Source organism: Myiozetetes cayanensis, unplaced genomic scaffold (genome assembly GCF_022539395.1).
Source record: "Myiozetetes cayanensis isolate MyiCay16 unplaced genomic scaffold, myiCay2020 scf3, whole genome shotgun sequence".
Lineage (NCBI taxonomy): Eukaryota > Metazoa > Chordata > Aves > Passeriformes > Tyrannidae > Myiozetetes > Myiozetetes cayanensis.
Genome location: NW_026087521.1, coordinates 42,907,870 through 42,934,919, shown reverse-complemented (window position 1 = coordinate 42,934,919; position 27,050 = coordinate 42,907,870). Strand labels below are relative to the sequence as shown.

The 27,050-nt window shown below is 37.2% G+C and overlaps 1 protein-coding gene across 3 annotated transcripts in view; it reads left to right on the top strand.

Moving 5' to 3' along the window:
- The window catches only part of KITLG (KIT ligand), a 56,914-nt gene that overhangs the window by 25,249 nt on the left and 4,615 nt on the right, over nucleotides 1-27,050 (top strand). For all 3 annotated transcript variants that reach the window (XM_050324938.1, XM_050324937.1, XM_050324936.1), the window contains exons 2-9: nucleotides 104-217; nucleotides 9,959-10,021; nucleotides 14,546-14,725; nucleotides 16,661-16,823; nucleotides 17,696-17,791; nucleotides 24,315-24,424; nucleotides 24,925-25,001; nucleotides 26,460-26,543. In XM_050324938.1, the coding sequence (XP_050180895.1) occupies nucleotides 104-217; nucleotides 9,959-10,021; nucleotides 14,546-14,725; nucleotides 16,661-16,823; nucleotides 17,696-17,791; nucleotides 24,315-24,424; nucleotides 24,925-25,001; nucleotides 26,460-26,499 (843 nt within the window). In that variant the 3' untranslated portion in view covers nucleotides 26,500-26,543. The remainder of the gene's footprint in view (nucleotides 1-103; nucleotides 218-9,958; nucleotides 10,022-14,545; nucleotides 14,726-16,660; nucleotides 16,824-17,695; nucleotides 17,792-24,314; nucleotides 24,425-24,924; nucleotides 25,002-26,459; nucleotides 26,544-27,050) is intronic.

The following is a 27,050-nucleotide window of genomic DNA, read 5'->3' as shown; positions in this document are numbered from 1 at the left end:
AAAAACCTTACTACAATCTCTAGTTACTTCACATTTGGCGATTGCTTACTTGGGGTTTCTTGTCTCTCTCTCTTTTTTTTTTTTTTTTTTTTTTACTAAATAGACTTGGATTATCACTTGCTTTTGTCTTCAACTACTCCTACTTAATCCTCTTGTCAAAGCCCAGAGTTCCTGCGGGAATCCAGTCACAGATGATGTGAATGACATTGCAAAATTGGTAAGTAGCTTTTATTTTCAATTATTCTTTATGCTAAACAATAATCAGTGTCTAATGGCGCTTATATTTCTAAGTGAAGTTATCTATATTAAATCTATATTAGAACTAGTGGAATATTAAAAGAAAAACTAATCCATCATAATCTGTCACTTGAATAAAATCTTTTTTGTGAAGATTGGAGAGTAGTTTCAGTGTATGTTGAAGAGGTGACCTTGACCAAGATGGAGTGTATGTACATATGTGATTTCCTGACTCCAAACTTCAATAAAAATTGTACACAGTCCTCATTTCATCAAACATTCTTTCAGATCAGATTGTTTCCCATGCAGATGAAAGATGATTGTCTGTCTGCTGATTTGCATGGAGCAGACTGGTGGCAAACTAGCTGAATTGAACCAGAAGTCTGTACTTCGTGTGTATGAGACTAGTGCCATATGTAAAAATAGGGTGATGTTAGACAACATTGTAGCAATCAAGGCAATGACGATTGAACAGCTTTTGCAGCCTTTTGGTGTGAGTAGGTTACACTCATTAAGTGTTTCTCTACTTACTGTACCCGGAAGTTTAAGTCTGAAGGACTCAAATCTTCAGTATGAACTGAATTCATTTAAGTAGATTTTAACTACTTAATTGACTGCTATATTAACCTGAAAAACTACATCTCCTTTTGATGTCAGTTGGTATTTAACTCCACTGAAGTCAGCAATTATGCTAACTTGCAGTACTGTGGGATGTAACACCAAAGTTTTTAAGAAATAACACTGCACTGAACACTTAACAAGCATATCTTCATCTACATACGGAAGCTAGCTAAAAATTTTTGTTTTCATTTTCAGAAAAGAGTTGCAACACCAGTGTTATTATTATCAAACACATAAATTGGTGTCCCTAGCGTTTGTTGCCAGTGCAATGTTCTTAACTTGTCTTCTTTGAATATTTTTATATACATTGGCACATAGTGTAAATCTTTAGGGGTGCTCTATAGTCGTACTCACTCAGTGCTTCAAATTAGTCCCTTTAGGCAGAATTTTGAAGTATTGGCGTATTTATTCCAGATAATATTTCATCTGTTGGAAGAGTATTAAGCTTTGATGTAAACCTTTTGAAAGCATGCAAGAGCATTCCTGTGAGGGCTGGTGAAATTGTGCCATGCAGTGTTATCAATAACTTTGTCATTTAAGTGTCTTCAGAACAAGTGCTTTAACTTTCCCTTTAGTACAACTTAAACTTAAGAATTTATAAATACATGTTACAAAAAAATTTGCATGCAGCTTGAACGATCATGCTTTGCTTTTGAGATAAATTCTGGAGGAAACCTTATCTTGTAAAAATTACATTAGTCTTTAATTTGACTGTGGTTTTCCATGTCATCTTCCTCCATCCTCTTCCAGAGTCCAGCAGCTGCAGTTCTTGAACATATCCCCACAGCATTATTTTTCTGTACCCCTACCCTCCACGTGCCCTCTTAGTTTTCCACATGCAGCGTGGTGACTAGTTCCCTCCCATGCCCCCTAGGCATGATGCCTACAAGTGCTTGCTGGATTTTTTAGCCCCTTTTCTTGGGCTGCTGGCTGGGCGGAAAGGACTTTGTGTGGTGATTGTTATGGTGTATGTGCTGCATGTCCTGCAAGAAAACCCCTGCCAACTGTCCAGGTTGCACTGTGCTTCTGCTGCCAAGCCTGAGCAGAGTGGGGTAGCGCTGAGCTCCTCCGGATGCTCCTCCATGAGGATGCTGTATGGTCCTTCTCCTGGCTTAGCCCCATACCTTTCAGATCTTCCTACAGAATGAAAAATTTGGGTGAAGTGAACTAGCAAGTTCAAGGATATTTTGGATTGGAAAAAGAACAGAGAGATACAGGAAATACAAAGCCCAGATGCATGGATTGTCTTTGTTTTGATTTACTTGAGTTGTTTGAGAATGTTTTGAGGAAAGTCTGTATCCCTGTTTTGTCTGTATTAATATTTACAGAAACAATTTCAATCAAGGCACTTGAGAATTTAAAGGATAAGGTGAAAATAAGTTTAGTATCTTCAGTTTAGTATAAGAACTCTTTGTTTCAATTAATGTGACTATAGTGTATGTTGGTCATTCTGTTTTGAAGTTCTAAACCATGACAACTTGACACAGAATAAAATGAAAAACTATATAAGGTTTAAAGTACTTTTCAAACAAAATATCATTAGCTGAAAGTGTAAATACAAGAAGGGAGAAGTACACAGAGAATACTGACTGATCACATTACTTTGCAGCAAGTACAATATTTTATGCTATATAGACTATTTCCTTAGTACATATAACAGGGACCCCAACATTATATTGCTTAAAAACATGTTTCAGGAGACCCTACAACTCATGTAAATTACAGTAAAGTCTTGTGCCGCTTCTGCTTTTCTAAACACAATATGCTTATCGAATTAAAGAATGATATTCTGATGACGTGTATCTTCAAAATTAGATGTTGCACCCACATGTGGTTGGGTTCTTTATTAGAATCCTGGAATCATTAAGGATGGAAAAGACCTCTTAAGACAGAGTCCAACCTTTGACCAAACACCACCAAGCCAGTTAAACCATAGCACTAAGTATGGCGTCCAGTTGTTTCTTGAACACCTCCAGGAAGGGCGACTCCACCCATTCCAATGCCTAACCACCTTTTCAGTGAAAAAATTTGTCCTTATGTCCAACCTGAACCTCCCCTTGCACAGCTTGAGGCCATTTCCTCTTGTCCTGGAAGTTGCCTGGGAGAAGAGTCTAACCCCCATCTTGCTACAACCTCTTTTCAGGTAGTTGTAAAGAGCGATAAGGTCTCTCCTGAGCCTCCTTTTCTCCAGGCTAAACAACCTCTCAGACACTTCTCATATGACTTATTCTCTAGAGCCTTCACAAGTTTCATTGCCCCTTTCTGAACACGCTCCAGCACATCAATGTTTTCCTTGAAGTGAAGGGCCCAGAACTGGACATAGCACTCAGGGTGTGGCCTCAGCAATGCCAAGTACATGGGGACAATCATTGCTTGCCACACTATTGCTGATACAAGCCAGGATGTCAGTGGCCTTCTTGGCTGCTTGGACACACTGATGTCTCATGTCCAGCTGGCTCTCAACCAGCACTACCAGGTCCTTTTTTTCCAGGCAGCCTTCCAGTCACTCTTCCCCCAGCCTGTAGCTCTACATGAGGTTGTTGTGACCCAAGTGCAGGACCTGGCAATTTGCTTTATTGAACCTCGTACAGTTGGTCTCAACCCATCAGTCCAGCCTGTCCAGATCCCTCTGCAGAGCCTTCCTACCCTCTAGCAGATCAATTCTGCCACCCAACATAGTGTCATTTGTGAACTGACTGAGAGTACCTTCGATCCCCTTGACCAAATCATCAATAAAGATATTAAACAGGGCTGGTCCCTGGAGGACACCACTAGTGATTGGCTGCCAACTGGATGTGGCACCATTCACCACCAGTCTCTGGTCCCAGCCATCCAGCCAGTTTTCAACTCAACAAAGCGTTCCATGAGCTGCCACCTTCCCCAGAATAATGCTTTGGGAGACAGTATCAAAGACCTTACATCAATGTAGACTAAATTCACAGACTTTCTCTCTGACTGGAGATTCTACTGGCCTTTGAAAGTCTTATTTCTTTGCTGATCCAAGGAATCTGTTCTGGTAGAACATAGTGTCTTTAACAAATATCATCCCCTTTCACACTGAGAACAAATTGTAGCACAGAGGATTTCAGAGCAGGTAATGTTATGTGTGCAATTATTACCCATAATTTATTGTGATATTATCCACAAGCTCCGTCACACTTACCAACAGTGATACAATAGTTGCTTCTAAATACTTTGTTCTCACAGTCATGTTCTTTAAACCTTTTTGTGCACAGTTGTGAGTACAGTCCCATATCTTTGTACAATGAACTTTCTGTATGGTGGCAGCATGCAAATCGCATAATTTAGCTTAGGATATTCGTCTCTCTTCCTCCTGTCTCATCAAAATTCTTACGTAGCAGCCTAAATTCAGTTTGACCTGAATTCTCCACTGAGGTAGATTACGATTTCTTCGTGTCCCCAAAATATTAGTCTTCCCTGGGCCTTTTCTCTTGATGCTTCATAGACCCTTCTGAGTTCACTGTTAAAACCTTCATTGTTTTTCCTTTCATAATAGGAAAAAATGTGGGGTTTTTGTAACTCTCTGTCCATACAAGTACATTTTTCTTCCGATTTCTTGGTGGATAAAAATCCAGTCTATGAAAAGTCTTTTTCTATCTTCGACTTCCATAGTTTTGCCCTTCTTTCTGTTAATATGCTGCTCTGACCTTATCCTTCAAGCTGTTCCTCCTTTTTTTTTTTTTTTTTTTTTCCCCACTATCAATGGCAAGCTTCTTGGGTTTATCTTCAAAGGTACTATTAACACTGCCTGTGTTATTGTAACACATGCTCTTGTACCAGCCTCTCATCATATCCATGGTATCTGTTACACTGTGGCTGCAGGAAAGATGCTTCTTGATGTACTCCAGGCAGATTCTCATCCTTTTCCTATCTTTTGCTAAAATTCTTTGCAGCATGAATCCATGTCCCTCATTTTTCTTATTCCTACTATGTTTTTCCATGTTTCTCCTGCAGTGTACCTACAGTTTTCAAAACAGTACCACAATTCCCTACAACCTGGTCTTCCTTTATTTGGTACTGGGCTTGTTCCAAGTGCTGTAAACCTCCTTCATTGCTTTTAGAAAACTCCTGAGCTTGGCTGCGTCTGTTTTCTGCTCAACTGTATTGTATTACAGGGGCATGAGAAGTACATGCCTCAGTCAAGATGCTCTGTGAATGTAGACCAGGGATGTCTACTAAGCCTAAGCTATCAGAGAATAAATAAAGCATGCTGTGCAGTGCCTGAAAATGTGGGTCATTTGCCTAATCAACTTTGTGTTGAGTAATAAATTGAGGGCAGATGTGTGGCGCAACTTGTTTTCAGTGGTCTTAAGCTGGATTTTCACTAACATCATGCTAGATTTATACCAGAAGATAGAATTGTAAAGGAAGAGCAAATTCAATAACAATAAGATTTACCAAACCAGACTGGTATCTGTTCTTTGAAAAGTGACTCGTGTTTTCTCTAAGATTAAATTTATTAACATCTATGTAATATAATTTTGTCATATGAAGAATATGTCCTAAGTAGAATGATTTTAAGAAGCGAAGAACAATCGAACAATCATTTTTGGTTTTTAATAATGAGAATTTTAAAGGAGCATAATTTTATACCTATGCAGAGTGAAAGTATTTAGAGAGTATTCATTCTGCACTACTAATCACTTGAATGCCTGCTTCTTTTTTAATGAAGATGTCTAGAGGGAAACACATTACTTGATGAACAAATGTTCCGTATTATAAAACTGTAATTGCAGCACCTGTCAATAAAGCCTGTCCCCATTGTTCTTTTCAGCTCAGTAAGTCAGCAGAAAGCTGCATTGTAATTGTGACTTAGATTTTGCATAAGAATTAGGACTACTGTGTATATATTTTTTAAATATGAACATTCAAACCTACATATAAAAAATAGAGTTTTCACTGAACTCTGCAGTATGTACAGAATATACCTAGACATTTGGGGTTTGTCCATCAACTAAATCTAAGATACCTCTTCCTCTGTGATCTACTTCTCTAAAGCAGTTTTCTACTTTTGAATGTTGGAAGCCCAAATAATAGTCAGCGTTTACTGACCAGGTTGCTTGTTTGAGACCTGCTGTTTCAAATACTTTGCTTTCGCATTACATCTTTGCTGTAAATATGTACTTTACACTCTCTGCAACATTTGATATTTATTTTAAAATGGATCTAACTCTCATGCATGAAGGGGTTATGAAAAATTATCCACTGTTGTTATCTTGCAAATAACCTGCCACTGTGACTGTAAGAAGTGTGAACGGAAATCGTTAGCATGTTGTCTTAAGCCAAATGATGAAGATTTTATTAACTGCTTCATTAACAGATGAGATAGAGTAGATTGCAGAGATGATAGAAACAGAGAGGGAGGAAGTTATTGCAGGAAAAGAAAAGCCAGGGATGCAGTAAGGAAGACAGAGAGGTGCAAAAAGCTGGAAAGGGACTTCTGACAAGGGCATTTAAGGATAGAACAAAGGGGAGTGGCTCTAAACTGAAAGAGGGGTAGGTTAGATTAGATATAAGGAAGAAATTCTTTATAGTGAGGCACTGGAACAGGTTGCCTGGAGAAGTTATGGATATTCTGCCTCTGGAAGTGTCAAGGCCATGTTGGATGGGGTCTGAGCAACCTGGTTTAATGGAAGTTGTCCTTGTCCATGGCAGAGGGGTTGGAATGAAATGATCTTTAAGGTTCCTTCCAACCCAAACCATTCTCAGATTCTATGAAAAGAATAGGAAAAGGGAAACAAGAAATGATATTCAAAAGCATAGTATGTTTTTTCCCATCATATACCTCGGAGTAAAAAAGAAAACATTGGCAATGGAAAATAGTGGGTTTTATTTTATTTTATTTACTTTATCTTTGAAATGTGTATAAAAAAATAATGACATCTATGCTTGTCTGCTTATCATTTTCAGAACAGTCACAATAAAGAGAAATTGCAAGAACATTACAAAGTGTGTGACTGCAGAGATAAGTCATCTCTCTTAAGTCTGTTCTTGCAATGAAAGAGTAGTTTATGGAACCCAAATCACTTTTGCATTCTTTTTTCTTCTCCCATCTATGTGATTGTGAGCATATTTTTTTAAAGTATATTTGGGTTATGCAGTGTAAACAGTGCTGTATTAAATATTCAGATCGCTCTATGTCAAAAGTAATCTTACATTCCCCAGTTTGAGATTTTGTTTCAACTGGAAATAAAGTACTTACTGTTGGTTTTATATGGATTTGAAGACATAAGTGAGGATTCCCTTCTCTTCAGCTTTTCTCAGAACCTAATAAGATTTCTGCAATCACACACACCCACTAAATCAGATAAAGATTTTGTGACATTTTAATTGCAATGCAGAATACTTTTAGTTCTATGCGTTCCTTTCCAAGGTTATCAGTTGATGTTCTCTATAATCATCAAAACTGTTACTTCTGTTTAAACCAAGGTAAATCATGCAGGCAGGTATTTTATGGCCCCTCAAATTTGTCACTGTAGTTAAGGAGTCGAGTAGAAGAACTAATAGAAAAACCATTCAAGGATGCAGGGAGTCTCAAGGGACAGTCATTTTCCAACCACCTTTGCTCAGGCAGGTCAGAACCCCCTCATCATCTGCTCCTTGTGGAAGCCACAGCAGTCAGGCACCCTGCACTGAGTGGGTGTGCAGAGTCTGTTCATTCCTTTCACAATTATTTCAGCAACTGGCTAGTGATGTCTAGTGTTCAACGAAATGTCAAGCTTCATTTCAGGAAAGCAAGAGAGTACCAAATGCACAGATTTAGTATAGACATCTCCTTCGCTCTTACGTCAGGGGCTTTACCCTATTTTCTGTGCGTGAGTTAGAAAGTGCAAGAAAGACACAAGTGTAACTCCCTCACTTAGACTGAGATCCATCATTTACCAGCAGAGCATCTGACATGTGGAGTTTAGTCAATAAAACTTTAACAAGTTCTGTCTTGAGGCAGGGCATACATTTTGTCTTTGCCATGCTCTCCCCAGTGATCTTCATTTTTAGTAGTAAACTCAAAAATATCTTTTCTGATTCACAATCTGTCAAGGAGAAAAATGTCTGAGGCTGAGCTGTATTCTCTAGCTTTGACTGAGAAGTTAAGCTCTTGGGTAGTTAAATTTTTTTAACTAAGTATGGAAAGTGTTTCGCAGGCTCTCATGCCACAAAAGTAGATTGCATACATAATGCATATCAATTCATGTAGTGTTCATTGATATGGAACAAATTTAATCTTCCAGTGACCTTTCTTACAGAGCAGTGGTTTTGCTGATATTGCTAAGTATGGAATCCCTCTAGAGTGAGTATGGGAAACTTTGCACATAGGGTAGTATTTTCACTGTCTGTGCTGCTTGAAGTGCTGCTAATCCTACCTCTCTAGGCACGCAAAGGAAGCTAGAAAAAAACTTGGATTACCTATTAATATGTCATGATGCCATATTTTTAGAGAAAGGGAAAATAGACAAAAACTTTGGATGAGGATTTAGAATAAATCAGATGCTCTAAAGAGAGAACAAATATATTGGAATATTTTTCAGTATTTATAGCATATTGAATCAACTTCTCAAAATTCCAGGTAAGCAGAAATACAGAGAATTTTAGTGACGCTTCTGGAACTGCTACCTTGGGAATGTGTAGGTATTAAAAAAAAAAAAAAAAAGAAAAAACTTATCTCTGGAAAGGATTTTACCTGAATCATTTGTAGAGTAATTGGGGTTTTTTAAAGCTGCAGGAGAAAGATAAATGAGACTGAACTGAAAGGTTGTGACTTAGCCCAGATAAATTTAAAAAAAAAAATAAATTTTTGGAATTCACTTGTGTTTGACTGTGCATAAGTATTGTCCTTGATCATTTCTAGAACCATAATATTTTGAAACAGCTGTTTTAATTTTTATTTGAAACTAAATTTTAATTAACAAATAAAACATATTTTGTCAAAGAAAATATTACCTAAAAACTGCCCAGGGGAAAAAAAAGATCCCTGTATTGGTTGCTATAGCAGCAGAATCAAAAGCAGTACCATAACAGAATGATCTTTAACCTGAAGTAAAAATGCTTTTGCACCAAAGGAGTTATGTCTGTGCATATTGTTTTTAAGTAAATGGGTTTCAAATGAGGATGAGAAATATCAATTGAATCTTTCACTGATACAAAAGAAAATAGATTTACTGTATCATTAAGCATTACATAATTGGTAAACCTTTTGAAAAAATACTTCGGAAGACTGTGGCAGTCCACTGACTGTTGGACTATTCATCTTACAACTCTTCACGTTCCCCAGATATTCATCCATGTCTCACAGTAGTTTTGGATCCCATCTGTGACAGACTGGTTTGTATAATTCAATCAGAATCCTTCTTCCACTCCTTGTCTTTGCTGCACCACACTCCATGCTCTCCCACATCTGCAAAGCCTCGCTCAGCTCACATGTGTGGAAGTTCTCTTTTGCCCCAGGACATTGCTATGACATAATTATTTTTCTCATCATTAGTAAGAGAAACAACTTCAAGGCTAAAGTTGTGAACAAGTGTTTTTCTGACCTGGTACATAACTAAGCACAAGGCAGGTAAATATTTCTTTAGGTGCAGATGCATGTTGAAGTTGGAAATTATTTGAAGGAAAAGGGGTTAGGTACCTGCCTCTGTGTCCTCTACTGTCTACAGCGGTTGGGGTTATGTAGAAACTGTCAGGTAAACACTTCAACACATGCCATTAAAAGATGAAAATACAGTGGTTTCTCTAGAAATGAATAACTTCAGATCACCACTCCTTAACACACTGTTGACTTTAATTCAGCTGGGAAGTGGTAGCATTGAACATGATCAGATCTGGATGTATTATGGTGGAGAGGTGGTTCACTTGTGAACAAATAAGGGTAAATAGCAGTTCCGCAGGAAACTGGGTGAGTAACCTTTTTTGCCTGCACCTTTACTGGAGGCAAACCTTTAACTTTACCTGCACCTGGTAAATTACTGAAAATTTGAATATTTGAATAGTTGAATATTTGGTAGCTTTTGTTGAATGCAGTAATGAAAACTAAGTGTTGTTTTGTGTAGTCAGTAATAACATTTTTATTATCTTTTTATTGTAGGTTGGAAATCTTCCAAATGATTATATGATAACCCTTAAATATGTCCCGAAGATGGATAGTCTGGTATGTACAACCACTTGAAATTAATTCCAATAAAATAGCCCACTGGAACCAGTGATGGCTGTAACATTTTGTACCTAGTCCTATGGCTTAGTAAGTTACAGTTAAATAATGATTATTTAACTTTTCATAAGCTTCCCAAGTATTTATTTAAAAGAAATGTAGAGAGATTCCCACAGTACCATAAAACCTTTTAAATTACAGGAATCTTAGAAAAATGTTTCTTCACATTAAATTTGTTAACTTTTTTTTCCCGGAAAAAGTCAAACTACTGTATTATTTCATTATGTCAGTTTAAAATAATATTTCTTAACTAAAAATTTCCTGCGTATGTTCTCTCTAATTGTACTTTGCAACTACTGCACAATGGCCTTCTTGTTTCAGCCAGTGGAAATGCCATTAAAGCACAACAAATACTGAGTAGCCAGTAAGGAGAACCTTAAGTTCAGCAAATGGTAGCGTCAGTAACTAAACAACCCAGTAGGGTCTCAAGCCTTCTTTGCATTATTCTTTCTATATAATCCCATGTTTAATACATAGCGATAGTTTTAAATAAGCATCATCTATATACTTTAAAATTCTATAACATTTTCTGTTAAGATCACATTATCTTATTGCTTAATCTACTAAATATTTTTTTAGTTTTCCTCAATTTAACAAAAAAAAAATTTAGAATGATGTATTGTAATTACTCTCTTGGTTGTTGCAAACACTGCAAGAAAAAGGAGAAAAGGAAACAAGGTGAAAGTACAAGCTATGCTGTATGCTATATTGTTTTAAGGAAAGGAAAAAGTAAGAAAAGGATAATTTTGTCAGTTAAACTTAACAATATTGTGCCTGTCTTAAGAATGAATCATTGTACGTACATCAGTAGCTGAAAGTCATTTGCTAGATATAAGAAGCTGGTTTTGCGTACAAGGTTTTCATTAGGAAAGCCCAGTTTCTGTGTGACACACATCTAAAAATGCATCCTATCCTACATTATAGCAAATCTGGCAATATTCCATATTGATAGTGGAGAATGATGCCAGAAGCGATATTCAGTTCTGAATAACAAGAATATGGGAGGAGGAAAAGGAGGCTGAGGGTTAGTGAATGGCCCTGAGTTGTGAGGTTATGAGGGGTTACGTCAGATGTAGAAGTGTTAAAGAGTTTTGTTGGAAGCTCGAGGCTTTTAATGAAACTTAGAGTACTTTAGAAAACCCAGTTTAAACTTTATTCTTTAGAGAGAAAAACTCTGCAAAACAAAAGCTGTGGAAGTCAGGTACTAGGTCCTATATAAATAAAACTAATGGAAAAATTTCCATTTCTTATGATGGCCAATATTCAGAGAAAAAGGAAATAAGACTGGCTGCCACCATCCCCTGGCTGCTGTGCCTTTTGAAATTCAATGATTTTGGTGCTGGATGTGATGAGATTCATGTCTGTGGAGGGCAGCCATAGCCTGAATGCTGTTCCCCCAGCTTCCAGAATGAGCACAGTAGCTGTTGGACTGGATTGAGGCTGCTCCCTCTGCTGCACTCCTGGGGAGGTTGTCAGTGCAGATGAAGAAGGCCAGGGTGCCTGCTTGAGTGATGAGTCCTGGTTGTTCTCACTGCCTAATTCTTACCTCTCTCTGTGGTTGTTTTGACTGCCAATATGCAGATTCTTTTCTGTAGTTTAAATGCCATGTCATCTCGATGTGTCATATCCAGAAACTTAGATCCAGTTTACATTTATGACGAGCAGCCAAGAAATAAATAGGAAGAGTTCAGAGCTGAGATTTCCATGTTCACTTCACTGGTACACCACTTTCAGTCATTGTAATGGGAGGTGCGGCTCTTGGCCACATGCCTTTGCAGGGGTATTTACATCCCACTTTGCCAAATTCCTCTGTGGGAATTTCAGGTTGTGTTATGCATACCACAGCAAAGGCTGGCGGAATAAGTATGCTTTGCTCTGGGTTCTGCAAGGTTCCTGCAAGCTGGGAAACCCACAGCTTTGCCTAAAATAAATGCCCTTTGTTTGGCTCTGAAGGGATTGAAATGGTGCTCTGCAATTTTTTTTCAATAGATTTCAATCTTCTGTGCATGCATAAAGTGGGAAGTGTACCCGAAGTAGCAAGTCTCAAATATAGATGACTAGAGGTAGGAAGGCAGGGTGAATGCAAAGCAGATGGGAAGCCAGTGTAGTGCATGTAACAGGAACAGACTGACCCATCCATTAACGAGAAGGGTTTTTGCATTATGCACGAGCTCAAGGCAACTGAGTGTCTTTAAAAGTAGTCTTACATAGAGGAAACTGTGTAGTCTAGCCTGAAGGTTAAAAGGCAAAGATGACAACAGAAGAGGCTGAATTCAGAAGATGATATAAACTTCAAACTGTTACATAGGTGAAGAAAGTAAAAGCTAACTGAGGGCTACCTGGAAGTAAAAGATAAGTCAGGTTTGCAGTCGCCCTAAATGTAAATCTTGGTCAAAGTTTACACAAAAAAATTCAGAGTAAAACCTCCATTTCTCCTAGCAAACAACATGACATTTTTCAATTTGAGCAGTTTCATCCTTGTTTTGGCAGGTATTAAGGTAGTAAGTGATTGCACAGCCTGATATTAGTGAAAAGAAAACTTAGAACTCTCATGAAATACAGCTTTGTAGGTCAGAACAGTTCAGAGGAGACTCCCACACACATGCTAAACCACGGGAGCAACAGAATAGACTCCCTGCTGGAATTGCCAAATGCTCACTAGGAGAAGCAGTGAGCTTCTAGTTCCTGCCAGAGGAGAATGCTCACCTTCAAAACCTCAGAGGAAAAGGGTTTCCAGTTCAGGGAAGCATGGTAGTTCGGTGTCAGTGTTCCTGCACCAAAACAGAAGAAATGAAATGCATTTTCTGTCTCGTGGTGGCAGTGGGACATGGCACAACATATGCTGCTTGAAGGGAGTATGTTTCAACAAGCTTTCTCTGATTTATTTGCTTCTGTCTCTCCCCTCACCTTGTTGTACTTGAAGGGAAAAAGGGAAGCTGAATCAGGCCAAATGCCATCCATTCCACTTTTTGTTTCATTCTTAAAAAAAAAAAGTAATTGTTGAAATAATTACAGAAGGTGGTATCACTGACTTGACACTTGTTACCGTTGTGTGAGAGAGTTGTACACAGAAATGGAAAGTCAAGTGGAGCTGAATAATGTATTTACATTTGGTTCTCTAAGCCTGAAACCCTAATAGTCTGATTATTCTTCAAAAACATGAAGTGTATTTTTTCTTGTCAAAAACATTTACACATCAAAGCAGAACACCACCTGTGGATAATTTTTTTTTTTTAACAAAGGATCTGTATGAGGGTTTATTAAAGAAATTGAGTAAAATGAGATTAAGCCTAGAAGTGTATACATCACCAAACATTTGCTATGCGTTGCAGAAGGTGGATTCTGTGGATGATGCACTGGGCAGCATTTGGAAACTGGTTTAGTGATACTGAGAGTATTTAGGTTTTGTTGGGCCAAGATTTTTGTATCTGGAAGGCTTTAATGACCCTGAGACATTTTTAACAACAGAATAAGTAACTTCGCATATGGAATAAATTCCCACAACATTTACCAGTAAAAATTCAGCATTTATTGGGAAGGGATTTCCAGGTATGAGTTGCAATGTGACTAGTGCATTATCTGTATTTTTGCTGATCGTATTGAGTTAGGGTTTTTCCTGGGCTGGGCCACTGTTTTATCTATTTGCCTACTGTTATGTAAATCTAAGTCAAAGAAGTTATCGGCTCCCTCTAAAACAGCAAGATGAATTACAGGGTTTCAGTCACGTGAACAGCTACACAAACTTCGTCTGCAAACTAATTGCATAGGTGTCAGTGAAAGAATTTGAACTCTATTCCAGTGGCACATACAGCAATAGGCTGCACAGAACACTTTTGTCATCGAAAACCTTTTGTCAGGGAAAAAAAGGCTTTTAGATATAGAAACTGTTCCCTGTAATGGTATTTAGTGAAAAAGCTGAAGAGAAGGAATTAACTAAACTAACTAGTTTAAAGGTGGATGAAAGCACCCAGGGATTTAATGCAAAATGTTTATGGAAACCTTCCTGGGAAGAAATTTAAATCAAGAATCTTCTAGTTAACTGAGTCATGTAGGGTAACAATAATAAAATGAAAACTGATAGTGGTTTAAAGAATTGTTAAAGCAGTGGGTATTTGAATAAAATAAATAAGTTAATGAAACCATGGATTAGGGTTCATAGTAGCATGTCCCAAGGCTCAAAGTCTCAACACACTGATACTTGGCATTCATTAAGAATTTTAATGAAGGGATGTCATTTAACAGACAACCATAAATATGTTAGTATGAGTGAGAATAGAAATTTTACCAAAAGGACTGAGGAGAAAGTTGGCCACACTAAAGAAGAATAATTTTAATTTAGACTCTCAACATAATTTAAATTGGAAAGAACAGTCTAATCTGCTTTTGCACATTGAGCTGCTTAACCAGTTTTTACAAAAGTCTGATATTTAATCTACCTCTGTTTCCCTTTTTTTCCCCTGACAGCCTGATCACTGTTGGTTGCATTTGATGGTGCCTGAATTTTCAAGGAGTCTACATAATCTTCTCCAGAAATTTTCAGATATTTCAGATATGTCAGATGTTTTAAGCAACTATTCAATCATCAATAATCTCACAAGGATAATTAATGATCTTATGGCATGCCTTGCTTTTGATAAAAACAAGGTAACCTTACACCTTGAATTTCTGCTTTTATACTGGATATTTTTATTTTTACTTTCTGTTACACAGTACTCAGTAGTAGTTTAAAAATGTCCAAAGCTTCCTTAGATTTGTTCTCATTTCTATTTCTGTACATCTGAAATCCTACTTTGTTTAGAAACAGTTTACACTATTCTAACGTTGGCTAGATGTTATCTCCTGCTTCAAACAAAAATGACTCAGAAGGTATTGCAGTGTATAAAATGACCTGTATACAGTTATTTAAATAGTCAAAATTGTGACCATCATATTTAGGATAATCCATTCATTATGGACTGTTTGAAATGCACAGATATATTCCTTGTGCATTCAGCTTGAATGATTCATTTTGCTAGTGATCTTAATGTAAAATTTAAAGATGATGTGGTTGAAGCTATTAATATACTCTTAGTATGTGTCACAGTGTGTGAAGCTCTGAAAGCTTTGCTGTGGTTTAATGAACTGCTTTATACGAAGGCACAGCGAAGACCATAGCATATGGGCCCATTTCTATGTGTTTCTGGATTCCTACAGCAGCTGGAAGGATTCCAGGTGTCTCACTCAAGAGACAGCTGATTCTCTTGTGTAAAGGGGCGGGGGGGTGGGGGGGAGAAATTAGTTTTCTAGTCCCTTATACAGCTGTAACCAGACTATCCGTAATTAAAAATAAGTTCTGTAGTTGAAGTTTCCACTGATAAAACAGGCAAAACCTATCATGTTCTTTAGAGCAAGGATTTCATCTTCCATCTATGTTTATTTTTGTCAACTAAGTTCTTAGCTGTTGTAATTGCACCTTTTTAACACTCAGAATGAATCAAATGAACTAAAACACTCAGGGCCATTTGGAGTGGAAAAACTGTGTAACCTTGTCATGTATTTGCATTACATTGGTGAGAGTATTTAGACATTCCCTATTTCCCATTTCAAACTGAATTCTGTCAAATCTTCAATGTATATGTATTTCTTTTTTCTTTTTTCTTTTTGTCCTGGTGATTCAAAGCACTCAGCTGGGATGTGGTTGGGGAAAAGGAATTTTATTTTGTAGAATAGAGAAGTAAATATTCTGTAATTTAGAGAAAAAAATAGCTATTGGTTTCCTCAGAGAAAAATTATGTTAAGTCTAGTACTTTCAGCATTAAATATAAAACAATTTTGGAGCCAAAACCTGGAAGTTTTCCTCAGGACATATTTAAACCACATTCTTATTGCTGTCCTCCTTCTTGGGAGTGCAGAGTAATCCCAGGCCAAATTTGACCTCCTGGCATAAGAAACAGCTGTTATGAAAGCCAGAATCAGGTAAAAAGGAAAAAAAAAAAAAAAAAAGATAACCATCAATAATCTTAACGTGGATCTCAATCTTGTTGTTTAGTGTGCCATAACACACTTGTCTGTTATACATCAGAGTGATTGGGCTTCCTTGTTTATAATCCTGCTCTTATTTTTAGATACATTATCAGGGATCTCAGCCTGCTTCTGTGCAGTGATGTATCTCAGCTATTGTATTCTGTTCCCTGTTCTCTTAATGACAATACCAATGATTGTGTTGTTTTCATGTGTTCGGGTTAAAAGGATCATGTGAAACATTGCCAAATAATGTGAAATCAAGGTATTTTTTTAATGAGGGGAATTAAAAAAAACATCTCTTCATTTTCAGTGTAGGATGGGAGACTGTCTATCATTCCTTAGCAATTTTACAACCCTGTATTAATAATTCATTTCTATTTGCAAAGCTAATTTAAAATCCTCAGATCAGAAGACTTGTATGTTTTATGAAGATTGTACACAGCCAATCTGGTCTTCTGCAGGTTAAAAATTTAAACTATTTTGTGTCACGTTTGGATATTTTTATCACCTGTTGAGATTTTGAAATGAGTGTCTCTCTTGACCTTCTTTCAAGCTGAATTCTGTATTTTACGCTAGGATTTTGTAAAAGAAAATGGTCACCTTTATGAAGAAGGTCGCTTCATTCCTGAGGATTTTTTTAGGCACTTTAATAGTACCATTGAGGTCTACAGGGAGTTTGCAGACACACTGGATAAGAATGACTGCATTCTACCTTCAACAGTAGAAACACCAGAGAATGGTAAGATGGCTCTTCTTTTGGGGAACAGAATCTAAGTAGATATAAATGGGTGATTTTCCTTGAATTTCAGAGATACTTAGGTTCTGATACTGTACCTCCATGTCACCTTTTTACTGCAAGTTAAAATTACTACTGACAATGAAGGTTGTATTTCTGTTTGAAGTCAAGTTCTATGTGACTGAAAAACTAGTGTCATCATTCCTAGACACATCATTCCTTGATATAATCCAAATAACCTCACAGTACACTGCTCTGTTTCTTTTCATTCCAAATATATCCTGGATTGCCTTTTTACATTGCTCTTATCTTCTTTTAATGCTCTATTTAGTTGTTATAAGGCAGCAAAGGAGCCTAAGATTGAACTACTGAAAGGACAGGAAGATAGGACAAGCTGCAAATTGCAGCAGCCTCAAGCCACCTTCATATTCATCTTACCTCTACTGAAAAGGGCCATGTTTACTTCATTTAAAAATTTTAACAAGCTCAAGTCAGGCTTCTGCAGTTTCTTCTCATCCTTCCAGTAAATGGAGGGGGTTTACTATCTTTTCTTTTACTCTCTCCAGTGACAACTATTAGCTTTTTAATTAGGGCAACGTATACAATTGCACAGTTACACCACTAGTAGATCAGTTCCATAACCTAAGAACTTGTTTGCAGCAGTTGCTTTTCCAGATTAGCTATTCAGCAGCATCTAAGCTTCTAGACACTACTGCTTCTTAATAAAACTGCCTTTTTTTGCTTAAAAAAGCCCTACATCCAATTTTTAAAAACAGCCCTATAGTCACATCAGAGTAGCCCTATAGCCCATCATCTTATATGGAGGGAACTGTATTTTAAGTTTCATAATGCTAACACACTCATTTTCTATTTAGATTCCAGAGTCGCTGTCACAAAAACATTTTTGTTTCCTCCTGTTGCTGCCAGCTCCCTTAGGAATGACAGCATTGGCAGTAGCACTAGCAGTAACAGTAAGTACAAGTGATTGAATATATGTCTCCATTTTGTTCTAGTAGCTGATTTTTATGAGAGCTCAGAGGAAAAGAATGTAATTGTGCAAATTAATGGGAAGTTACATGTTCCTGATGGTGTACCATGTGTTTCTCAGCTGTCATACTGAAATGCAATGAACTTATCTAACCAAATATATAGATGCTATCGAGTTACAATGATGTGACAGCTCTCTACAACTTGGGGAGGGTAGGCCTCTGTTTTGGCTGTCGTGAGGTCTCACTAGTCATGTGGCCTCAGCAAATTTGACTGTGCCAGACACTTCGTTTTAACTCTCTGAAAAGGAAGTTGCTCCAAGTGAACAGAATAGCTATCCTAAACCAGCTGAGGGTACTCACATGGACAAAGAGGTTACCTGCACATTGCATTTTGGTAATAACTGTCAATCTGGTTTTACACCAGACCAGAAGACAGTCCCCATGTTTGCTTGCTGTAGTTGCAGTAGGGCTGCCTCCACAATCAGTGTGCTTTCGGTTGGGGTCAATGACAAAGTCTCTATGCTTTTGGCAGGCTGTAGTCCTCTCTCTTGTGTAATCACCTCCATGTTTCTCATCTATCTTGGTCACTGTATTATATGAGTGGTCACTGACAGATAAGAGAGCCCAGAATGGTTGATTTAAGAGCTTCAACATTACCCATCATGAGGTCAGAAGGGGTATAGGAATCTGAGGTGGAAGAAAACAGTGAAATTTCAGGGGCTTTTAGTGACATCATGTACAACAAGGTGAATAATCTCTGGAGCTTCCCATATGAACAAAAGAAAGGGATTTTCCTTAGAGGTTTCTGAAATGGTGATCAAAGCTCAACCATGTTGTTGTTTCCTTGTTCCTGTTTCCCAGATACGTGAGGATAACAATGTGTGTCTGTCTCTCTTTACAATTTCCCCTTTTCACTCATGAACATCTATCTATGTTAGCTTAATGTGTGATGATGAAATGTATGGCTGGTACTCCCTGTGCATAAGAAATCACGTGCAAAGAGGCAGCCTGACATAGCCTGTTGGACACAATTGTAGCTCCTGTTGGTGGGAGAGATACTACTAAGCCTGAATTTCTTCTTGCGCTCCTTCTCTTGGGAATGTGCAATCTAGTTAGTCTCTGGGCTTTTAGCACCATGCATACTATCTCTTAGCTGGCTCACAGCTGCTATCAGATTTGAAGCCCTTCCTGATTACTTTCTAATTAAGAGAAGGTCTTAAGTTATCATACCCCAGAACCCTTAGAGCAGAATGCTGGAATAAAAAACCACCCTCGAATCCTGGCTGCTAGCCTACCTCTCTGGAAAAGAGAAGCCTCACTGCCATGGATTCCCTGCCAAGAGGTCACAGAGCTGTCTGCAAGTACTTGCTGAACTCAGGGCCAACTGTGAGGCACCAGGAGGGGGTTAAAGAATGCATACCTGTTTCTCTCTCGGGTCTGAACATGTGATAATTTTTGCTGTCACTGCTAGAGGAAAAATGTTCAGCCACAGCCTGAAGCAATAGGAATGGATCAAGGAGCCAAAAGACAGACAAGATAGATTACAGGAGCAGTTCAGATGAAAGGATTTTGACCCAGTACAGTAACAGGAGGGATGCCGGGCAGTGCAGTGGAGTGGGCAACTGTGTCTGTACTGTGGAGGAGAGCACAGAAGCAGGATTATTAATCTTGTTTTATAATTGGAACTGATAATCAAGTAGGAAAGAAGCCTAATTAAAATAATGCAGTAAGTCAACGAAATTGCTTGGCTGCCATATGCTGTACAGGTGTGTTTTAACTGATTATCATTCTCTTAAGCAATTTATTGGAAAATTGGATATCAGTTAACAGCCTTATGTAGAAATGACATGAGGACTGCATGTCTGGGGCTGGGGATAATTTGAACTCATAATCAGATTAAATTACATTAACTTGAATGCTGACTGGTTACGCTATAGTTATTTGTTTGGAGTTTTTTGCAGGGAGGGAGCTGTGAAATCTTTATTGGCATCTCCGTTTTACTCCCTGAAGTGACCTTCAGTACTGATTTGAGTTTTATCTTGATTTTATTGCTGAGGAAGTTTTGCTTTTAGTTAATCCTTACCTTCTTGGAAGGAACAACAATGAATAAACTTTATTACTTCCCATGTGAAGACTCCCCAGCGCAGGGTGCTCTGGCTTCAGTACTGTTCTCAGAACAGCACCACTAGATTCAAATTTCAAAACCAAAAATACTTGAAGAAGAGAGGAGGCCTGAAAAAAAGTGTCTCCAGACACAAACTGCAGTAATTTTTAAAAAAATAACTCTCTTCAATTTTAAATAGTTTTAAATTGAGCTATTTTTTAGTTTAATAGTTTCTAGAGCATTTAGAAGCATTCAGTGTTTGCAGAAGAACCCCTCCAGATTAATAATAAATTTTGAATTTATTAATAAAGTCTGTGTGGTCAGATGACTTGGACTGCTCCTCATTTTAAATTCAGCTTAGACAAACCTGAAGTGCATCATTTAATAAAATAATTTGTGAAATAATTATCATATAAATTGTATATAAATAAGCTAAATTATGTGTTTTAATGTTGTTCCTACTTTTGTTGAAAGAACCATGTTTCATGACTCCATTGTTTTTACACAAAAATAAAACTAAATTACAATAATATAGTAGAATCTTAATTAAATCTACACCAAAAGTCTTAGCCCAACTAAGGGTAAAGTAGAACAATTTTGCTATTCTAATTTTTTTGTTTGTTTTGGATGGCAGTAGTACTGTTTTTATTCCTATAAAATTGAATGTAGATTTGTGGCATATTCCCACTCCATCTTTTCCTCCATAAAATTCTCAAGACACCACCACCAGCATTCCCAATTTATTTAAAGGGGTTTGGTTTTTTCTCTTTGTGTTACATGACTGTAGTCCAATTGAAATTCCATGTAACTGTTTAAGTCGAGCCTTGCTGGTATTTCTCTGGATCATTATACCTCACACAGTCTAGAGAATTCAGATGAGATGGTTCCTATGTAAAGAACAAATGTTAGGATAGGAAGACTTGAGTCCTGATTTCTTCTTTCAGTGGTTGAACCAAACAGTAAATAGTAGTCTTTTTTTTCATCCATAAGATGAATCTCACATTGCTCTGATTAAAGCTTGAACTTACTAGCTGTTACTAACACTTGTCCCTCAATTTAATGCCATGATGTTCTTAATATTTTCTTGAAAAGTTCTCTATTTCCTTCTTCCATTTTTGCCTGTAATTTCCTCATAATAATTGAGCTTTGTTATTCCATACCAAGTAGCTCAAAGAATACGTAAACACAGAGATCTCTATGATTGCTTTTAGGAATAAGGTCTCCTTTTTTAATTAAGGAAAGAATACCATAGTTTAATTCAGTAATTGCACTACAATTTGAAAATGTTCACCCGTGGCTTATTGCAATTGGTGTTGCCTTCTGTGCCTTTGTTCCTTTGTTCCAACTTCATAGTTAATGGAAAACCCTAATGAACAGGTGAGAGCTGCTCTGAATTTTTATAGATAAGATCTTGTGGTAATTGTGTTGGAGCTGAGCAGAGGTAAACTGAAAATTCCTTTGAGACATATATGGCAAAAAAAAAACCAAGTCAGTGCTTTGAATCCTAATCACATATGGCTCAGGTAGGAAGCAGCTCAGTAACTTTATTGTGTAGTTGAGTGGCTTTTTCTGTAAACATATTTTGTTTGCAGCTTGAACATCCCAATGTCCATGAAGACTATACATAAATCAGCATCAATGGAGCTTGACTCCTTAGGGAATCTTCCAGGAGATGTAGAGTGAGAGCTCTGAGAGGTGCTGGCCTGCATCCACTCCCCTTTTGTACTTTTCTGGATAGAGTCTGTTTAAAGTGGATAATACACTAACTGCAAAGCCAGCACTTTCTCTGATATTGCCCAAAGAGTTCACAGAGTTCCTGTTACACCTGGTTTCCTCCTATTCCTTCTCCTACTCTGTCTTTACAACTCATGGGAGTCAGAATCTTTCTGTGTAGAGCTCTGATGTTTCTAACAGAGGAAAAGGTCTCTATGGAAGGAGTAAAAACTTAATGATAGCCAGCTTGCTTTCCTTATATCCCTTTTCTTCATTAGGACACAAGTCTCTGTGAGGTGCTCCAGACTCAGAATTCTTCACCCAGTTCTGTTTTAGATGTTAATACAAATAAAATGCAATGAAGAAACCTGTCATGACTCATTTCGTTCTCCCCAGATCTTTCAAAAGATTTTTTTCAGGACTTCAATGTGAAATTAAATAATCTGTTGTTGTCTGCTTTTTAAGGTAGTTATAGGTTACTTAATTTTCAAATTAATTAATACATGATATATTAAGTCATGAAAAAAAATCTGTTGTCATTTTTAAAAGGTAGACTGGGAAGGGTGTCACAATGGAACTGTATTTAGGCTCTGTGTTTGGGTTACAGGTTCCCACATGGAAAGCTTATTATGAATTCCTTTCATTTTTCCATGATGATGCAGAAGTTATCTGCATTGGAGATAAATTCTCAAAAATCAGATTTTTTTTTTTCAGTTTTAGATACCTCATTGTAAAGGGTTTCTTCTGTTGTCTAAGATTCCATTAAGTTTGTGAAAAATACTGTTAAAAACAGGGGTGCTAAACTATTACTGGTTGCCTTGCATACAGAACATTTCTCTAGAAGTTCATTTAAAAAACAGCATGCTTGCCATGACATGCTGCCCAGCATTGCAGGTAGGCAGAGGTTTTATGAAGTTATACACTCTACTATAACATGTTATCAAATACATTATGCTTTACATGACCTGAAGAGTCTTTCTTTGACTTTTATTTCACTTTTTAATTTTTTTTCTGAAGTTTGCAGGGCAGAATCTGGAATACATGACCATCCCCGTATGATTTACATAATTTAGTTGTATAACTCAGCAGTCTCTCACTGGGAGGAATGGCATTAGGCAAATGAGGGTTGCACCCTTTTTGCCTAGAGCACAAGAGCAATGTAGGAATTTTCTTCTGGGAATACAGTTCAGATAAAGTAATGACAGGAAGGCTTTTTTGAGTTGTTTAGTCTAGCACTACACCACTTGAGTTTGCCCAGTTTCTCTGAAGATCAGTTCTGCAACCAAACATCCTCTGTACCTAATCTGTGTGAGAAAGTTAGAAAAGATATGTCCCCCCAATTATTTTCTGATTTTTTCTTAAATTTCTGAGCAGGCAGAGGCAGACTAATCAATAGCCTCTCTTTTTCAGTTGATGTTCACCTCTGTAGAACTTTGTTCCCTTCTCCTCTGTAGACAGATTTCTTTCACGGTAAGCTTGTATCAGTTCTGCTTGACTGATGCTTCCTTTTAGCGCGACGAGTCCTCCAGATCTAAGTGAAATTCAAGCCACTACAGTCAGAATCTATACTTTGTAAACAGTGTATGAGATACAGAGATATGTATTATATGAATATATAAGATACAGACTTTATCCTGTCTTACTTTTTAGTTCTCTCTTCATTGAGGCTAGAAAACACAACTGAATTTCAGAGATTAAAAAGGATATTGGTCTAAAACTTGTAAAATGTCAACCAGAAAATCTCAGAAAGTTGAAAATTAGTTGTTAGTTAATTATAAGATGCTCCTTTCTAAACTACAGCACTTTTTGGAGACTGTTTAATAATGTACTAAACATACATTGTTTGACCCAATATATCATACTGTATGTGCTTAGACATTTGTGTTTGCATGAGTCACACAAATTTGGAGTTCTGTCAGTTCATTTTCCTTTCTATGTATCCAATCACCTATACTCAGTAGGACTTTTTACATCCTGCTCTTGATTAAATAACTTCAAGGCCAAATTTTAGTCTCAGCATGCGTGCAGCTCCCTGTGAGGGAAATGGAAAGACTAGGATTGCTGCTCCTTCATTTAAAATGTAAAAGCTATCAAGAAATGGTTATAACCAAATAAAACACAGCTAGGCCTCAAGGTACCAAGGGTTTGATTTTACTGAAGTCAGTGGCACCTTTCCAAGAAGATGTTAGAAGTGGTCAGCTTATTTTGTTAAATTAACTACCCTCAAGTGGCCTCATGTTGATCATTCGTTAGTGTCAAGGCAAAGTGTCTGTCTGCTAGTCAGTGGGAGGTCTCTGATGGTACTTAAAAAAATACACAAATTGACATATATTCTTTTCCAGAGAATTACTTTGTGTTTCAAAGTCAGACCTCCAAAAATTAATAAATCCAAAACTTTGAAGTGTGGGAAAGAGATAATTCTCTACAGTTGACAGAAAGAAAATTAGTGTTGGTACTTTTCAACACAGTTATTTCAGAATTGGGTGAAGCATCCTTGTGGTCAAAAACTTCCTGTAAGATTTTTGTATGAAGTGCTCTTCATGCACATAGCACTTTGAAGTATCTGTTCTGCTATTTAAGATGCTGTTATGTAGGTGGTGCATGAAAGTGCTCTTGCTAATAGTGTTGCCCTGAAGATGGTTTTCTGCTATAAATCTGTCTTCACTAACAGCGTATCTTTAATTACAGAAGAAGCGCTTGGCTTCATTCGCAGCTCCAGCCTGCAAGGGATCAGCATAGCATTGACATCATTGCTGTCTCTTCTTATTGGCTTTATTTTGGGAGCCATATACTGGAAGGTAAGAAATGCTACATTTAATTGTTTACATAGTGATACTACGTTTCTTAGCTATGGGGGAGGTGGGAAGAGCAGAACCATTCTGCATTTGAAAACAAGAGACACCTCTTCTGATTTTCACTGAACTGTGACATGCAGTTGTAAATCTGTGTGTCAGATTCTTGAATTCCACTGTCAAAGTGCAAATCCTTTCTTATCAGCATGATTGCTCTCTAATTGGAAACTAAAAATGCGGGATTCACCCAGTTCTCCATTTCTCCTATTGTATATTGGGAATAGAATTTTTTTGCTTTTGCCCCTTGTGCCCCTGCCTACAATACAAAGACTTCAACAGTAAAATTATATCAGTAGCAGATGTATGTTAGAGGGCAAGATTTGACCGGCATTTTGCAAGCTGACTTTGATACTGAAAATCTGAACAAATTGAAACATACAGCAATTGTTGAGTGAGTTACTAAAGAAAGCTTTAAAATATTTATATTTAATGCATTTTCTTCCTAGAAAACACATCCTGAATCCAGACCAGAAAGTGTTGAAACTACACAGTGTCATGACTGTCAAGAGGAAAATGAGATAAGGTATAGTATTTCACTTGATATTTGCATTTGCAAGTGTGATTTTATCTCTGAGAGCTACTTCCTGTTACTCTCTAGCTCTATGACAAATACAAAAAACCCGCAAACACAAGGTCTTGCTGCACAGGTAAAATATGTGCTTAGGGTGTGCCCTTTAAAGAACCTTCTGGTGTAAATATAGAAATTGATATGGAGAATATTTCTGCTTACAAAATTCTGTAAAGAGGACATTACCTTTGCTTTGTCTGTCCTTACTCCCACTGTGAAAAAGGATTGCTGAGACCTAAAGGGGAAGCAACAAAATAAAATGAATGTTATTGTTTGCTATGTGGTGTAAAGCTAGGCTGATATTATGGAAATAAATAGAAAGCAGTGTCTTCCTGGTTGTGTTCCTAAATCCCGTTAAATACTTTTTACATTAACGTTTTTTCTATTCTTTTACTTTTTTGTATTCCCCAGGATATCGTGTTTTCCAGGGAGGTTTTTTATGCTTGTAAAAAGTTAATGAGGACTCATTAAAATCCCAATCACTTCCAGCTGTCATCCCGAAATGATTCAAGGCTTTGTTCATAGTTAAACTCATGCGTAAACATGGTTTTATCTGACTTTTCAACAGAAAAAGTTCTATGTCACTCAACCAATCAAATATACCTTAGAAATAACTTTGAAGTTCCTTGGATATGAATTGGGCAAAGAATTCCATGAAATCCAGAAAAGGACTTAGGGATATTCGTGCTATAGCATTTTGAGAGTATTGTTTAACTTCATATTTTATGATGTTTGGTCAGATTTTAACTGAGGGACATCAGAAAGATCTGATGCAGATGGTAGAAGGACACAAACTGTAGTCGTCTCACACTGTGTGAAATGTCTTGTGCTGCCCACTGTTGAACACAGAAATAGGCAAAGTTCTGACCTAGCAGTTTGGTCACAGAAGCTGCAATTTTCAGTGTGTTTAGGCTTGCTAAAATAATAAATCCTTAAAACAAATTTCATTCATGTACAATATATAGAATGAAAGACTGTATATTCAGCAGGTATATTAGTTGCTATGAGTAACTCATTCTGCATCTCATCCTCACAGATATTTAAACCTGTGAAAAGGAACATACGTCTTCCTTTTAACTTCACAGGAAATATAAAACATTGTTTTATAGAAAGAAAAGAGGAAAAAATTAGTTAAATGCAAGAGAGGGCCTTAGCAGGAAATTTAGACAGATTGCATTCTCCATCAGATGTCTTCCTAAATATATGGCATGTGTGTTGGCATATATGGCAGAGAGAAGAAATTTCACCTTCCTGAGAAATTAGGGATATTCATCTACAAATAGGAGGAACTAATAGCAAATATAATTATAATACTTTGGGTTCCCTTTTATTTAAACTAATTTACAGACCTTTCTATTCTATTGGAATTAAAAGACTATTGTTATACTAATAAAGTACCTTTTTTTTTCACAGTATGTTGCAGCAAAAAGAAAAGGAACATCTACAAGTGTAGCTGTTGCTTTTTTTCCCTCAACACTGTTACTGTTTCATGTACTGGTAAGTTGCTCTGGTGACGGTTTTACCATAGACTTAGGTTACTTTCAGCTGCTGCAATTCAGCAGTCCATTTTAGGAAAAAAAATACATCTTTCTGTCAATAAGCTGCATAAGATCTTTAACAACTAATTGAGTTAATCCTGTACCATTAATTTAGATATTTGACTTTTAACTTGAATGATTCAAAATGAAATGTGCAGGAATTCCAAAATGAAGGATAGCTACTGCTACTCCTTTTTGGCTCAAGAGCTGATACAGAGCTGTTGTCTTACAGCTGTTGAAAGCAATATGAACTAAAAACACAATCTGCTAAAAGTAGCAGGTGAGTGGAGGAGAACAGGCCAAGCAGAGCTGAGCTTTTATTAATTGTTGTTTAGTCAGCACAGTTTGCAGTCTCTGTAGCCTCATCAGATGCATCATTCTTGCTTTAGTATGCAAGAGTGAACAGCAAAGGCAAGTGAGGTTTCTTGGTTCCAGCTGTCCTCTGCAGAATGGTGTGCTTCTCTGG